Source organism: Stegastes partitus, unplaced genomic scaffold, assembly GCF_000690725.1.
Source record: "Stegastes partitus isolate 25-593 unplaced genomic scaffold, Stegastes_partitus-1.0.2 Scaffold886, whole genome shotgun sequence".
In the NCBI taxonomy this organism is placed as follows: domain Eukaryota; kingdom Metazoa; phylum Chordata; class Actinopteri; family Pomacentridae; genus Stegastes; species Stegastes partitus.
In genome coordinates this window covers 37,036-52,163 of record NW_007578617.1, presented here as the reverse complement: position 1 = coordinate 52,163, position 15,128 = coordinate 37,036, and the positions used below count along the sequence as shown (strand labels likewise).

The 15,128-nt window shown below is 47.9% G+C and overlaps 1 protein-coding gene across 1 annotated transcript in view; it reads right to left on the bottom strand.

Moving 5' to 3' along the window:
* The window catches only part of LOC103365862 (transmembrane and TPR repeat-containing protein 2-like), an 88,782-nt gene extending 74,027 nt beyond the window's left edge, over nucleotides 1-14,755 (bottom strand). The window contains exon 1 of the mRNA XM_008293414.1: nucleotides 14,340-14,755. Within this exon, the coding sequence (XP_008291636.1) occupies nucleotides 14,340-14,422 (83 nt within the window). The 5' untranslated portion in view covers nucleotides 14,423-14,755. The remainder of the gene's footprint in view (nucleotides 1-14,339) is intronic.
* Nucleotides 14,756-15,128: the final 373 nt, after the last annotated feature.

Genomic DNA, 15,128 nt, shown 5'->3' with positions numbered 1-15,128 from the left:
TCTGACAGTCGTACGCTGTGAACGATCTAAACCCAGCGTGTGATCTGCATTTCAAAGGATTTGCAAAGATCACGTCGTTAAATAAATAAATAGCAAACTTTCCCAACCCACACGAGCGGAGGATGAAAGTTTAAAACCATTTACTCCAAAATTGTTTGAGACACGATCATGACGACACACAGAGGACAGAACGGCAGCGAGCAGATCCTGGAATAAAAAAGAGCGGAAACAGGACTCAGCTCCGGTCACACCTTTCAGACATCAGAGAGAAAAAAAAAACAGGATACAGGATGCAGAGATTTGTGAGCTTGGCCTTTGAGCTGAGGTGACAATCTTTGCATCCGGGCAAACATATGCGCAACTAATCAGACGACTGCAACTAAATCCAGGCGGCAAAATTGTGATTAAGATCAGATTCTACCCTAAACAGAGCGTCACGTGATCTGTGGGCCTCATCGGCCACCCGTAGTTTAAACACTTAATCTGGTTTTACACCGTCTACTGCTGCAGGAGCTGATTCACCGTCGTGCTTAACGGACAGCAACACACAAAAAACATCTGACAAATCTGCAAATAATGAATGCATGGAGGAGATCGACTGTTCTGTTAATTCATACATACCAAAGCTAGTTAGAAGAAGCAGCTGCTGGATGAGAAAAACACGCAGAATCACTCATCTGATTTATGTCGTGTACAAGGAAAGATCAAATGTAAGAACGGGACGCCTGCGCCAATATTATTGTAACGGCATTATCTGTGGAGTTCAGACGAGGGAATCTGCAGAAGCACATGTGATCTGGAGCATCATGAAGAACAGCCGGACTCAGGTAAAGCTGAGCGACTTAGCGCGATATACGACGTGCAGCTCCTCCACTGATCTCCGACGCCAAGGTACAGGTTGTCCACTGCTGCTGGAGCTGAATCGGTTATCGGTTCACCTGGAGATGCAGCGCTGGGAGAAGAATAGCAGCGATGTGCTTCCAAGAGTAAAGAAAAAAGAAGCTAAATTTCAAACGTCTATTTTCTCTATCAATCAATCAGATACTGGGCATGATGCGAGACAGCAGAGGCTGTTTCTGAGGAAAGCCAGAGGCCGTCTTATAAATGCCATGAGATCATTCATAATGATGATTATGTGATTATGGCACAGCCGTGGACGTGTCCCTTCCAACAATATGCTCACTCAGACAGAGTATTGTAAAACTATTAGGCTTTGGCAACACGCAGCACGACTGACAGACAGAAAAAAAAAAAAACCTTGAGCAATGTGCTGAGGAAGATCTTGTTGAATCACATTTTTACTTTAAATTGTTTTTCTTTCCGTGTCATACATTGATGTTTGAGTAACTGCGACAGGACGGCGTGCCTCGCAGCTTGTTGACATCCAGCGCTGCTTCATCACGGCTCTCTGAAGGAAAACTGCTCGGAGTGAAAGCCAAGCTTGTGATTTCATGTAAAACACAAAATGCCCATGAAAACAACAGCCAATTACACTAAAAAAACATTAAAGCTCAGCTACGGCCAAACGGAGAGCGAGTGATAATTACACGTGTTGGATAAATAAATACAATAAAGAACAATACAGCAGCCCTGAAGGAAACTGTACGTTGTGTTAAATAACTAGAAGAAAAACATACTGACATGTCTCCTATTAAACAGTTTTATCCCCTCGATGCTGTTAAACACTTTCTTTGTACGGTTTGTGTTCTTTTCTGTACTGTGCATGAAACAGGTAGCGTTTTTATGGAGTGTTGTTTTTATGAAACAGCCCTACACACTCTATAAGGGCTTTTATTCTGGAAAGTTTATTAGCTGCATTCACGCAAAGTTTCGGCCCTCTCCGTGAAAAGAAAACTCCATTTGTCTGCAGTCCAGAGCATCTTGAAAACAGGTATAAGAAATAGCTGCTTCACACAGAAGTTTGATTTAGGCCTAATTTGCTGATGTCAAGTCGTTACCGCAAATTAAAAGCTCATTGAGCAGGCAAACATGCCAGCGTGCATCCTGCCAACTCATCTGTTCACGGTGACAGGCGGCATCAATCATTCATCTGCGTGATTTACTGCCAGACGTCTCCGGCGGCGTAGATGCTCGGCGATCTCCTGCACACATCTGAACTGTGACTGTTGAGCCACATGTTGTGGATCACATGCAGAACATGGTTTCACATGCTCATGCTAGTACATCTCCAACTCAATGCTAAAAAAAAAGGAGGCATTATGGGAGAAAAAGCACACCCAAAGAGTATATTTTATAGAAAAACTGTAAAACGCTGTGACACTGGAGGCAACACACACATAAGTTATTCATTTTCCATTACAGGGTTACACTCCAGCGAATGAATGAATGAATGAACGAACGGGCTCTGCAACGGTTGCAGGAAGAAATAAATGAAATCCTTATTCGCCTAATCAGGGCCAGGCATCTGTGTGCTCGCAGGGAAACTATGGTGGATTATTCCTACGCTGAAAAAATCAATAACCTCTCAATGAGCTGGTGCGAGCTCCCGAGGAGAGAGAGAGAGAATAAGAGCTTCGGGACATGCTGTTTAGGAGCTGACATAATAGCGGCGCCAATCAAGGTCTATTCTCAGCAGAAGGACGGGCCGGGCCGGGCCTCGGGGGAGCGGGCGGGCTCGCGTGGAGGCTACCTGAGGCGTGCCTGCTTCACTTCAGCTGTCACGCGGGAGAGTCGCCGGGCCCATCAATCATGTGGAGTGATGGGCGCGCTGCATTAGCAAATGTTTCGGAGTGGTGCTAAACGAGCGGCGGCGGCGGCGGCGGCAGGGAGAGCGCCGCACAAGTCATTTAATCTGGAGCTCGCTGCTGATAATGTAGTTTTCTTTACACAAGTTGAGGAAATCTGCCAACAGGGGCGAGATAATTTCCCTCCTTCCCAGACAGACATCGTCTTGCCTCGAGAACTTCTTCGTGATATAACTGTCAGTCTCCTCGTGGTGCAATTTGTCTTTCTACAAGATAACGGAGCTTGTTTCTCCCCCCCAAAAAAATAAAAGATTAAACCGGACCGTGAGGCTCAAAGATCTGCTAAGGTTAACATTTCTTTGGCAGGAGGGAAGACGGTTGGAGGCTTGTGAGTGACGGCTTGTTTGAATAGACATGTCTGGGGGTAAAGGGGTCTTCTTCTGGGACCCCAGCAGTCACTCACACCAATGAAAACAAAGCAGCCAGCAGCGCCGAGGATGGATTTCCCTCAAACTGCTCCCTAATTAAAACAGCCGCTGATGCTTCTACCATGTGGCGCAGAGAAATGTGTCTACTGTAAACGCTGGACACGTTCGGAGGAGCCGCTCGGGGGTTCTGGTGTGGTTTGGTTTTGGACCCTCTTAAGATCTCATCAGGTAAATGTTGTAAGGGCCTACGCAGCTGGAGTTCATAGTCGGGACAACACGTGTGCACCGCAGCCTGAAACAGCTCCCAGGCCTCCAGAGCCACGCTTACAGACTTCCATCCAGTGCCATGCTGCTCTATCTTCTTTCTGTCCAGCTCTACTCTTGTCTCTTTTGCGTCACTGTATCTCAGATTAGACATTTATTTCTCTTGAGAGCACATTTAAGAAATCTCATTATGACAGAGCTCCTCTCCAGAACCTCAGCGGGAGCCGGTGAAGGGAAAAAAAGCAGCTCTTTCTCCCAACCTAAACTTCCTCCTCGGACGAAAAATAAACCTGCGTCGATGGTGTGTATCCATCTCCCGACCAAGAGGAAGAGCTCACTTGGCAGAAGAGCCGGGAGGAGAAAGTCGCACATGTAGAAAGGTCAAAGATGAGGAGAAGCGCCGACGCCGCAGATACTGAGGGTCAGCGCTCAGCCAAAACAAACTCAGCCCCGTAAACAATCACCATCCCATCAATCGGTCACCGGGTTTGACGTTATTCACGATGACGGAGAGGGAGAGAGGAAGAGCGCTGGCTCCGTGTGTGAAATACGATACGACGCAAGCTGTTCTCCATCTGGACGGATGTCAGACTCGTCCGCCGCACCGCGCTATGACAAGCTACATTAGGAGCAGTCAATTTACACCACGTCTGATTGGATCGGGTGATGCCACATGCTCAGCTACCAACACACACACACACACAGAAATATAAATCTGTGGTTAATTCTAAAGATCATTTTTTATCTAAAACAAGTCATTCTGCATTGACGAACAGAAACGGTAGCAAAAAAACACCCAGCTCCAACTGTAAGAATCTCGCCTTCATATGTATCTGGTTTCATTCTTTCAGATCCCACACAACCATTTAGTGAAAAGCCCCCTAAGGCTGAGATTACAGCTCTGGATTGGATTCAACTCCTGCCCTCTCCCAGCGTAGCTATTTGATGAAAGGCTTGGCAAAGGGTCACATCCAGCCGGGTTTTTTTTTCTTTCTTAAAATTTACCCTAAATGAAAGTATACGTGAGCCCGGACAGCAGAGCGGTCGTCTGGTTGTAAATAACCTGTGGTGTCCCAGAGGGTGGCATCCTGCAGGCTGTTGTGCATTTTGCAGAGTACTGAAGCCGCGCTCCGGGTTCCCAGAGCTCAACAGTATCAATTAGAGGCAGCTTGTGAAAAGATGTGCTTCCTCCGCTGCTGTGGTCTGGTAAGAGGTAGGAAGTGAGGGAGAGGGAGAGGGAGGAGGCTGCTGCTACAGCTGGGACGCTTCGCATCCACAAGAATTCAGTCTTCAATTTGCTCTGTCAGCTTGTCTGTCCACAGGAATAGAAAAAAGTGTGCAGCGATGCACAAATGACCAGTCCCTCTCCATTTCCCTTCCCCTCATCTGAAATGTCTCCTCTCTCCTTCCCGGCAGATACCTCAGCTCGGTGCCGGAGAACACATGCATTAGAATAAATGCCTCCAGGGGCACATCTTCATTTGCGTCCCAGCGTTACGGGCCTGAAGGGAGCAGCAGGTTACCCACAGCGGCTGAACCGGCCAGACCACAGGCCCTACTGTTCTGCATCTGACTCACTTACCACACTTAGGAAACACCAGATACTGTAATCATATGTGAAAACCATTTAAACCACAATAATAACACCAGTCAGGGAACGTCTTAACACTTTCCTTTACGGAACGAACCTGAACCTGACAAGAAGCTGAGAAAATCCTCAACTGTGTAATGACGGTACAGCTGATACTCGGATCTGGACTTCACTGGCGGTTCTGTGAGTCCGCCTCCCGGGATCAACAGCAGCACTTGCCCAACAAGATTCAGGCCACTGTCAGACGTTTCATTTCGTTAGAGAGGCGGCCCGTTTGCCTCGGCGGAGATTCTTCCACACGGCGCCGCCTCAGTTGCACTTAAATGCAAACAACAGGCTGCCGGCAGCAATAACCGACAGACAGCGCTATCTGCAAACACCAGGAAATGAAACAGAAGGGGGAACTTTCTCAGATTCTGAAGATGCAACGTGGGTCCGATCAGCCGGGTAGAACCAGCTCTGCAGCGGTACACCACCAGACTTCTGAACGCAGCAAATCGGGTTACTTCACAACCGTCAGAGCCGCTCTCAGAAACAACAAATCCTTCACCCTTTATTTAACTTAAGTATATAGAAGTTTTTCATGCTAAAAAATGTCTTATAAATAAAAAGGACCATAACTGCACCAATTACAAATTAAAAAATAACAGCCAGTCTGTCAGCTTTGGCAGCTTTCAGCATATTTCCAGTCTGGAAATCAAGTGCTTTGACTGACACACGATCTCCCCACAGATACAACCAGGCCACCCAAAATTAACTAATTGAGCTGGCATATTCATAACACAATTAGGCTTCAGTGAGCTCACCCACCGTTGGTCCCCCTGACCTCGTTCCCGTGTCTCACCACATAAAAAACAGAGCCAGAGCTTCCAGAGCCGGACCAGAGCACGTACGGCTGTAATGAGTTTGCCCAATTGGTTCTGACAGGTTTGGTCCGCAGTGCTGCAGCAGTTTTCTGCTCTGTTCAAACAGTGAACACTGAGGTCTTGCTTCTTTGTGCTTCATAAACAACAGGCCAACACAACCAGGGATTAATTCCCCTCTATTTGGCGACAAATGGCCTCCCTCGCTGAGTCCAGGGAGAACAGAGGGACCACACAAACCCGTCTCCTCACAATGAACAAAGGGCCGGCCTCCGGAGCGGCCAACTTGTGTCATAACCTTATCGAAATGAGCCAGTGCTCCTTGACAGAGAATAAAGCCACCGAGATGGAGAGGCAAAGCGGGAAAAAAAAAGGGGTCCTTCTCCTCTTCCTTACTGAAAAGGCCAAACTATGGCATCCCTGTTGGATATGGGGGACAGGGGAGTTTTTGTTTCTAATGGCTTGGGGTTCTCTGCTTACACGTCGTGCTCCCTCTCATCCACAGTGCTGTTAATCCCATTAATATGAAGAGGGCCAAGAGCCTGAGAGTGGCCACAGCTTAAGAGCCATCAGCCAGCATTAGCCCTGGAAATCCAAACCCTTGTCTAGACCCATTAACAACTTAGCCCAACAGAGTCAAATCATTTGAGACCCATGTCTAATGACGGCAGCATGACCTATAGCCAGAGTTTACCAATCGATGCACCCAGATTCTGTTTGGTTTGGGAACGCTCAAAGCTGAAACGCCCATTATTTAATTAAAAGTCCAACCAATCTGATACTGTTGGTGGGACCTTGCTCCATCATTTTAACTGGGTGTGTTCCTTGGCAGCGCCGACGCCGTTCTCACATTATTGAATCGTTGTGTTGAACGTCTGCCACACAAAACTGACCTTGTGACGGATTTGCTTTGGGGATGATTCGGTCTGGCGCTACACATTATTCCCATTTAAGGCAATTATTATCTCCCTGCGTGTGCGTTTGACCGTCTGCAGCGTGCTGTCTGTCTGTGCTGCTTTAACCACATGATGTATTAAGAGAGATAATCTGTTGGCTTTTAATTAAATAGCCAGGCAAGGAGCAATGAGAGGACTAAGGTTAACATCTTGTGCAGCGCAGCGAAGACAATCTCTAATGCCTCAATCCGACACCGGGCGGCCAACCCGACAGCTACATATGGCCCATTTCTCATCCCACTGCATACCAGTCGGGTGATTACAAAGCATCAGAGCCTGATTAATGCAGCTCTAAAGCAGCTTGCTCCGGCCAGCCTAGAGCACACTGAGGGCTTTCAGGAACTGGTGGGCACAGCCACCGCTCATGATCGGCTTTCGACCCCGGTGCGGTTAAACCAGCGGCCTGCTGGTATCAGGAATGACCGGTCATCGCCGCTGACTGTTGACTCCCCACCACACATGTTGACCTCCGTCCAGCAGCAGATAGGCCTCTGTGATCGATTGCACATCAACTATCGTATGTATCGTGTTTCTCAGGAGTCTAGACACCATCTGGGCGTGGAGGGTACGCCTGTCCGATAGCGTTGAAGGTGCGCGTTCCCTGTGTAAAACGTCAGACGGGATTACTGTGATTAAGTGAAAAACTGTGGCTCACTGGTACCGCCGTGCTCAGCATTACAGCCCGCTACTGTTCACACACTAATCAGGTTCAGGCAGAGTGACGTTTAAAGAGCTGATCTGAGTAGCGGCTTTATTTTATTTAGAATCAAACACGTGATTTGTGAATGAAAAGCCTGGTGAATGGAGGAGAAATCAAAATCTGGTTTGTTGAACAGACAGTTTCCAGTCTCCTAACAGCACATCAACGCCTTGAGTTCAGTACTAATGACAGCCTGACAACAGCAACAGTACTGCACGCTGACGATGAGCAGGAATCACGTTTGCTATGGCCACCATCTCATACAGGTGCGTTACCATGCCAACATTTGCTAATTAGCTCCAGGCTGTCGAGTACGATGATGGGAATGTTTCTGAATGAATTTCACAGCAGCGCATCCAACTGTAAATTATAAATATGTGACTCTTATCCACTAATAAAGACATTTGGTGACGCTGTAGGTCAGCAGGGTTCATCCTCTGGGAACCTGCCTGGTATTTTCAAAACAGTCACATTCAACAGAGCTTCTCTGCTTTGTGTTTTTGTTTTTTTTGTAATTTTTAAGCATAAATTTAACATTTCTGTTCCCTGATTTGCTCGTCTGATGAGACGTGTTTGCTGCTGCATCGACCTGTTGACTGACAGGAAATCAGTCGGGGTGTTTCAGAGGAGAAAAGGCGATACGTCCACAGTTTCTAACGGGGAAAGAAAAGTCAGACCTTCTTTAAATTGCAAAAACAGTGAGAGGTCTGCTGGTCAGAGAAGCCTCAGCACAGCATGGCGTCGCCCATCAATACATTGATCAGCGCTGGATGCTGCCTTCTCATTCTGGGGCCGATTCATGGTTTCTGTGTGGACCGACAGATGCAGGCTGAGCTGATGCAACCGTGTTTCCACTGTTACAACTAAAAGACCACACGTCGGTCTGCTGCGTGGACGCATCGCGTTGCTCTAACAGAAGAAGCTGCAGGGCTCCTGTGGATGTTTCTGAACGGCTGGCTGTGACGGCGCCTTTTCACAGCAAAGCCCAGCACCGTGTCAGTGATTATTCCTAAGGTGTGCCAAGCACTATGGAACAGCCTGCAGCTGCAGCGCGTTCCCATCCCAAGCACAGTAGGCGGACATAGCACTGGGTTTCTGGAGAATTTGGAATTTCCCACTGTGTTTGGGCACCGTCGACGGAAAGCATGTAAAAAAATAAATCAAAAGGTGACTACAGCAACTAGTCTTTTAACGACGAACCATAAATGTGCAGATAACGGCAAATCTCCTCACACAGCCTCTCCTCAAACAAGCGCTCATTTTATTTTTCCTGGCAGCTGCAGCGCATGCAGACCGCGCCGTCGCAGATTCTGGGTTGCACGGGGACGCTGGACGAGGAGCTGGGCTCTCGCAGACTTGGGCAGATGATAAAATCAGTGGCATGCTGACGCGCTGATCCTTGCAGACATGGAAAGCAGGAGCTGGCCTCCATCCACACAGCAGCGCGAGGAGCCGGCTGGTGGGCCGGAGTGGATGGGTCGGGGAACGGAAGTCCCCAGTTAGGCTACAGGAATGCAGTGTTTTTCTGCAATGTGTGTGTTTCCACACGTTCTACATGTTAGGAAGTGCAGCAATAAAACACTTTCTCAGGTTTAATCTCTATTGCACATTTTCCAAGTGTACAGGTATGTCAGGTTTTCCCGTCTGCCCTCACCACAGGGAACGCAGCGCCAACGCCAACATTTTTCAAAATGAACTTTAGGAGGTAAAACTCAGCAGCCGCGGTCTAGAACAACGTCGCCTCACTCTGGGCCTGACGGCAGCGAGGAGGAGGAGAGAGAAGAGCAGCGTATCTAGTCAGCTGCTTCCTATTAACCTAAATATGAACTCGCTCCATCCACCGTGCTTTAAGTGACTCTGTGGGGTTTTGCTGGTAAGAGAAGAAACTCACAAACACATCAGAACCCCTCATTAATGGTATTTTTAGAAACAAATGAAATTCTGCCAGGCTAGCTTATCTTGCAATTGTGGCGAGGGAGAAAATAACCATTTCTACCCTCGCTGGCTATCTGTTGGAAAACGAGAGCTCAGGAAAACTGAGATCCAATCTATCTGCGGTTAAAACTGAGTTAATCTTTCGGGGCTGGTGTGGCTCAAAGACGGTCGCGCTGGATGCCAATTCTAATCTATTTCTGTTTTCTCATTGATTTTCTGTCAAGCTTCTGTGATACTTCGGCATCGCAGAAGAAAAACGAGAGCGGAATTGGAACAAAGTTTCGTAAGAACTTTTCGCATTCATTAAATCTTGGCAGCTGCGACGCCTGGAATGCGAACAGCGTCGACTTGGCGCACAGCAAACGTGTTTAATCTGTAAACGATGCTCCGAAATCAGAAACAGTCTCTTTCCCCCCATCTGAGAATATCTATTAGAGAAAGTGTGGGGCCAGCCACGCCGGGCAGGATGCCTCCCACAAATCTGCTTCCTCTCCTGCCAACAGGTTGTGGCCCCTGGTAGTCTGAGTTCCTCCACACTCATCACACGTTGAGAAAAACAAAAAAAGCCACTTCCATGTTGCACAAGAGGCTTTGATCATCTGTTGGTATTTTTAATTTGGCTTTTAAATTAAACCTGCAAAAACCATTTTTTCCCAACATGGCGGCCGTCGGTTAAAGCCTTTTTAGATGCAGTCGTCTTTTAGCCACGTGGCAAATGTAACTCGATTTTCTTTGCTCTCCGTTTGGTTGCTAAATGGTCCAAAACTTTGCCGTCATTCAGGGTTGTTCAGTGGCTTTAAGAGCGTTTTCATGTGAAAACAAAAACACGCTGAAATGCATCGACTCAGAGTGAAAAGCTGCACAGCGCCGTTAATTATTGTGAATGAGCAGAGCCCAGTAATAATTCTTTGTCGCTACAGAACTTTACAGTCATTTAATTGATGCCAAATACTGATTATAGCTACTTAAAAAAAAAAAAAGTTCATCTGAATATGTGATTTTGCGATGAGTCCATCCTCACTGACTTCATTCTGCTCCACCGTCTGTGTCACTGGGGAACTTTGATGTCTCCATCCTGGCAACTGCAAACCAATCACAACATCCTCCAACTGAATCCACTTCAAACGTCCCCCTTCAAACTGGTGAAGGGAGAAAAAAGCCCTAAACGGCTCACCAAACGGGACCATCTGGAGGCACTGGATGACGGAGGCCTGAAAGGCTTCGGGGGGTAGTCGAAGGGAAGGCAGACAGAGAGAAAGAAGGAAAGACAGCCCAGCAGCTACATCTACGAAAACCATGTCGTGAGTCCCTCTCTGCAGGCAGGACGGTAATTACAGGGCGCAGACAGAGAAAGCCTGACTGGGGAAAAAAAGTGGAGATACTCAGACTGCTGGGTTGCCGCCCTTGGGCCCTCAACATAACCGCAACGCTAACCAGCCAGCGCTACAGTACAGGCTACGAGAGGAGGGTTCCAGATCACTGCACCGACACACGGTGCCAAGCAAGGAGGCAGTCATGGGTGCAGACGGGTCCACGTCAGGACAGGTAGCCCGACCCAGACGGACCACACAGGGCTGTACGCAGGCCGGCATCGGGCTGTTCACAGCGTCTCCTTTCTGATTGTCTGAGCATCTTTGGGTTCACACAGAGACCCAGTAAGAGTCCAGACTACTGAACAACAGCTGAAGGAACTCCAGCAAAAAACACAAACAACAAAAAGTAAAAAAATAAATAAATAAATAAAGATGCACTACTGATTTTTTCCACAACCGCATTGGCACGACCATTAAACAACATGAGTCACCAGCCGGAGCAGCGTGCGGCTCCGCTGCTGCCATCATGGAATCTAACCTCACGTCCAACTGCATCAGCACACAAGTGTTTCTGGTCGGGTTCTGCCCTCGATCCCGACTTCTCCAGTAAAGCTTTAGGGACGAGGCGGCTCGCCTTCACCCAGCGTCTGAGCGTTATAAATCACCAGGCCATGCCCGGGGAGGCTGCGTCCTTCAGCGTGACCCGCAACCTTCACACATCCTCGCGCAGTCAAAACCGTCCGACACCAGGCGAGGGCAGAGGAACGAGGCGGGCGCAGTTCATCACATCCATCAGGCTCCCGACGGCGAAGCGGTAATCCATAAAGCCAGAGTGTGTGGGCTGAGCTGGAAATATACCTTGAAAACAGTTCAGCGGTGTTCTGCTGCTAAACGGAGAACGCGGCTTCGGTTCTGGCCGCGCTGCTTCGTTCTCACCTCGGTTAACCCGCGGCCCAAAGGTCACGTCTAACTCAGAAAACTCAGCCTCCTGCAATCAAGCCTTTTATTTTCTGTTGTGCTGCATGTTTGGTGCTCAGGTTTGCAGGAAGTCACAGAGCAGAGCAGCAGTAAGTCTCCTCTGACGTTTATCTGAGCTCCCCCATTCCTTCACTGGGCTCTAACGGCAGATTACAGCAGCACAGATATGAGCTACATGACGTATGAGGCCCATTTTCCAGTGCAGGTGTCAAAGCTGTGTATGTGCTAATGATGAGTGCGTCCAGGGGAGGGAGAGGAAAAGCCCCCCCGGGGCAATTTGGCACTGCGGCGCAGGTCACTCTTCCAGGCTGTCATTTTAATGGAGGGAGGGGCTGTGACTGACTGCAGGGTCAGAAAACTGCCTTGCATGGAATTATGTTCAGAGCCCGGAGGACAAAAACTCAATAACACGTGTAAACTCGTTTTTTTTTTTCTTAATGGCGCTGCTTACTGCACATGTTTGCTCACATTAATGTGTAACCACTGAACACACACCTGATAAGAACCGTGTCACTGAGAAAACACAACGTCCCGACATTTCTTAACACTCCCTTCATAAAAAAAATAAAATATTCAGCATTCCACTGCCAGCCTGAGACTATCAGCCAATCGATTGCAAAATCTCAGGTGTATTTTTTATGCCAGCTTCGCAGCCTGCAGCCATCTGACACACGCCCAAACACACACACTCACACACACACACACACACACACACACACACACACACACACACACACACACACACACCGCAATCTTGGACTTTAACTTCAAATCACTAGCTGAGTTGAGTCTGTGCATTAGTTTCACAGCCAGGAGGAGAGCTGAAGCACAATCTGTCTTTTCACAGGCGAGAATCAATGCTGCACTCTGACAAAACATCCATATTTGTTTCCCTCACCACTATTTATCATAAGCATTCAGCGGGCGACCGAGTCTTTTCTTTGTTTTTTAATGAATGCTCACTAAATGAGACGTCAGTTATTGATCTTTGTTTGTGAAGTCTCGTATTCTGTGACACTGGCGTCCTTGTAGTTTATGAAAATCTGAGTGATCCATAAATTACTGTCAGATTCACAGTTAAAATAAATCTAATTTACAGGCTGCAGGGCGTTTGGTAATGACAAGCTCCAGCTTTGATTTATCGCCTTCACACGTTCAGTGTTTTCCCGTATGACAGCATCTTTACCATCACCGAGTCACATCAGCTTTTCTTCCTCACACTAACGCAGCATTAGCAAGTTAGATCACTCTTTGTGTCCGTTTTACTTCACTAAATGATGTATCTCCATCACACCTCCCCCAGTCAGCGCCCAGGGGGGGCAGGAGACGTCTGCTAATCACAAGCCCGAGCACATGGCGTTAAAAAACAGATAACGCCGGATGACAGATAGCATGTGGGTGTACGTCAGAGAAAATCTAATTCTGTCATTTATCTGTTTCATCAGCAGCTTCCATTAACTTGGTGCATGATAATAAACGGCATTATGTTCACATCACCTCACAGCGTTACAGTAAAACTCTGAGGCTGTTCACAGGTCGCCTCTCACCTCCACAGCACCGCCACTCCCTGACAGCTTTATGGACGCAGACCACCAGCTCTCAGAAGCGTCTGCATCACCTGACCTGAGCACAAAGTGCAAACGCACAGCAACGAGAACAGGATCACACTTTCAGAGAAAAAGAAAAAAGAGGCCTTGAGGGCAGTGACATCCAGAGCAGAGAGCAGAGTTCTGTACAGGAAACACACCACTGGCTGGGTGTGTGTTCACTAAGCTCTGTCCTCTGGGTGTGTTTTAATAGTTTCAGCTACACCTGATGTAAACACACCGCCTGCTGCTGCACAACACAAGCTGAGAGTCCGACCCCAACGTCTCAGAGCTGATTGTTCCACAGCCTGTATTAATGATGACAGGAAGACGATATAGAGATGGAGGGAAAAAAACTGTTGATGCCTCTGACCTACATCAGGGCATGGATGGTGAATAAAGAGCCCGAGGCTCTGACAAGCATTCAGCCATCAAATATCAAAAGGCCAGCTATGAGTAATGCATTAGCCGGCGCTGCAGCGGCTCAACCCATCGCTGATGCTCTCCAGCGGGTGTGGGTGACAACTTTGCCTATTTTTAAAGTGGGTTAACACTAAAATTACTTTCAGCAGGGCTGCACATTCGGACGAGTTTGGAGCTGCAAAGACAACTCTCCTCCTCCTGAGATCAATTAATTCCTCTGCACATCTCAGGAACTTCCAGCAAGTCCACACTCTGGAGGCTGCAGCACTCGAGTCTATTGACCAACTTTACTCCTCAACCTACTGAGTGATCCTGGAGAGATGTGCTGCCAGAACCTGACACTTACTTCTAAAGGAATTCTGCAAGACAGCTGCAGGACTGTTGTCACACAAAGCAACACACGTGTCAGGGGAACACACTCTACCTGGAACCTGCCTTCAGGCGAACCGCAAGTTGTGTTAATGAAAAATGAGGCTCAGCTGCGATGCAACGAGATGCTCAAGAGTTGCAGGAATGAAGCCTGATTCTGACAATGGATGAGCCGCAGCTGAGCAGCACCAGTGTGGATGTGGATGTGGGTCCATTCACTCCCAGTACCTGTCATCGTAGCAGAAATCGGCGCCCAGAGTGTTGACATAGAGGACCAGAGCCACGGCGCCGCACAGCAATTCTGCAAACATTTCTCGAACACACAGGCAGGAAACAACAGAACAAAAAATAAAAATAAAAAATGGGGAAAAAAAAAAAAAAAAAGCGGAGAGGGCAGCGGATCCCGGGTCTCTAGTCCCGCTCAGTCCGCGTCTTTGTCAGGATGTCTCTGCGAAAACAAGTCCATGTCCTCCCCCCCTCCTCCTCCTCCATCATCCTCGCTGAAGTGCACAAAGTGGATAATCCATCGGTGGCTTCTCTCTTTTCTAACCCATGTTGGGTCTGAGCCCGAGAGCTGCTCTCTTCCTGCCGGGAGTTGGGCAGAAAATAAAACACACACACAACACAACACAACAACACACACACACACACAGCCGAGCAGCGTTCAGTGAATCTGTGACAACATGCCGCACGCCTCCCGACACACACGGAGGAGGAGGATCAGCGCTCTGATGCTCAGCGGCCGCTGCCGGATCAACGTCGTGAGTGAGACCCACGTCAAGCTGGCTGCCGGGACGTGCGCCGCTTCCGCTCAGACCTTCAAAATAAAACTTCAGAATCCAACGTATCACTGTCTTGGTGTAACAGTGACTAAACAAATATTTTAAATTTAAAAAGAAAAAAGAAAGAAAAGAAATGACGGTGCAAAATAAAATACTATGGCATCCTTTTTTGGGATCTATAAAATGTAATAATAATAATAATAATAATAATAAATCACGAGCCGACTGAATGCAA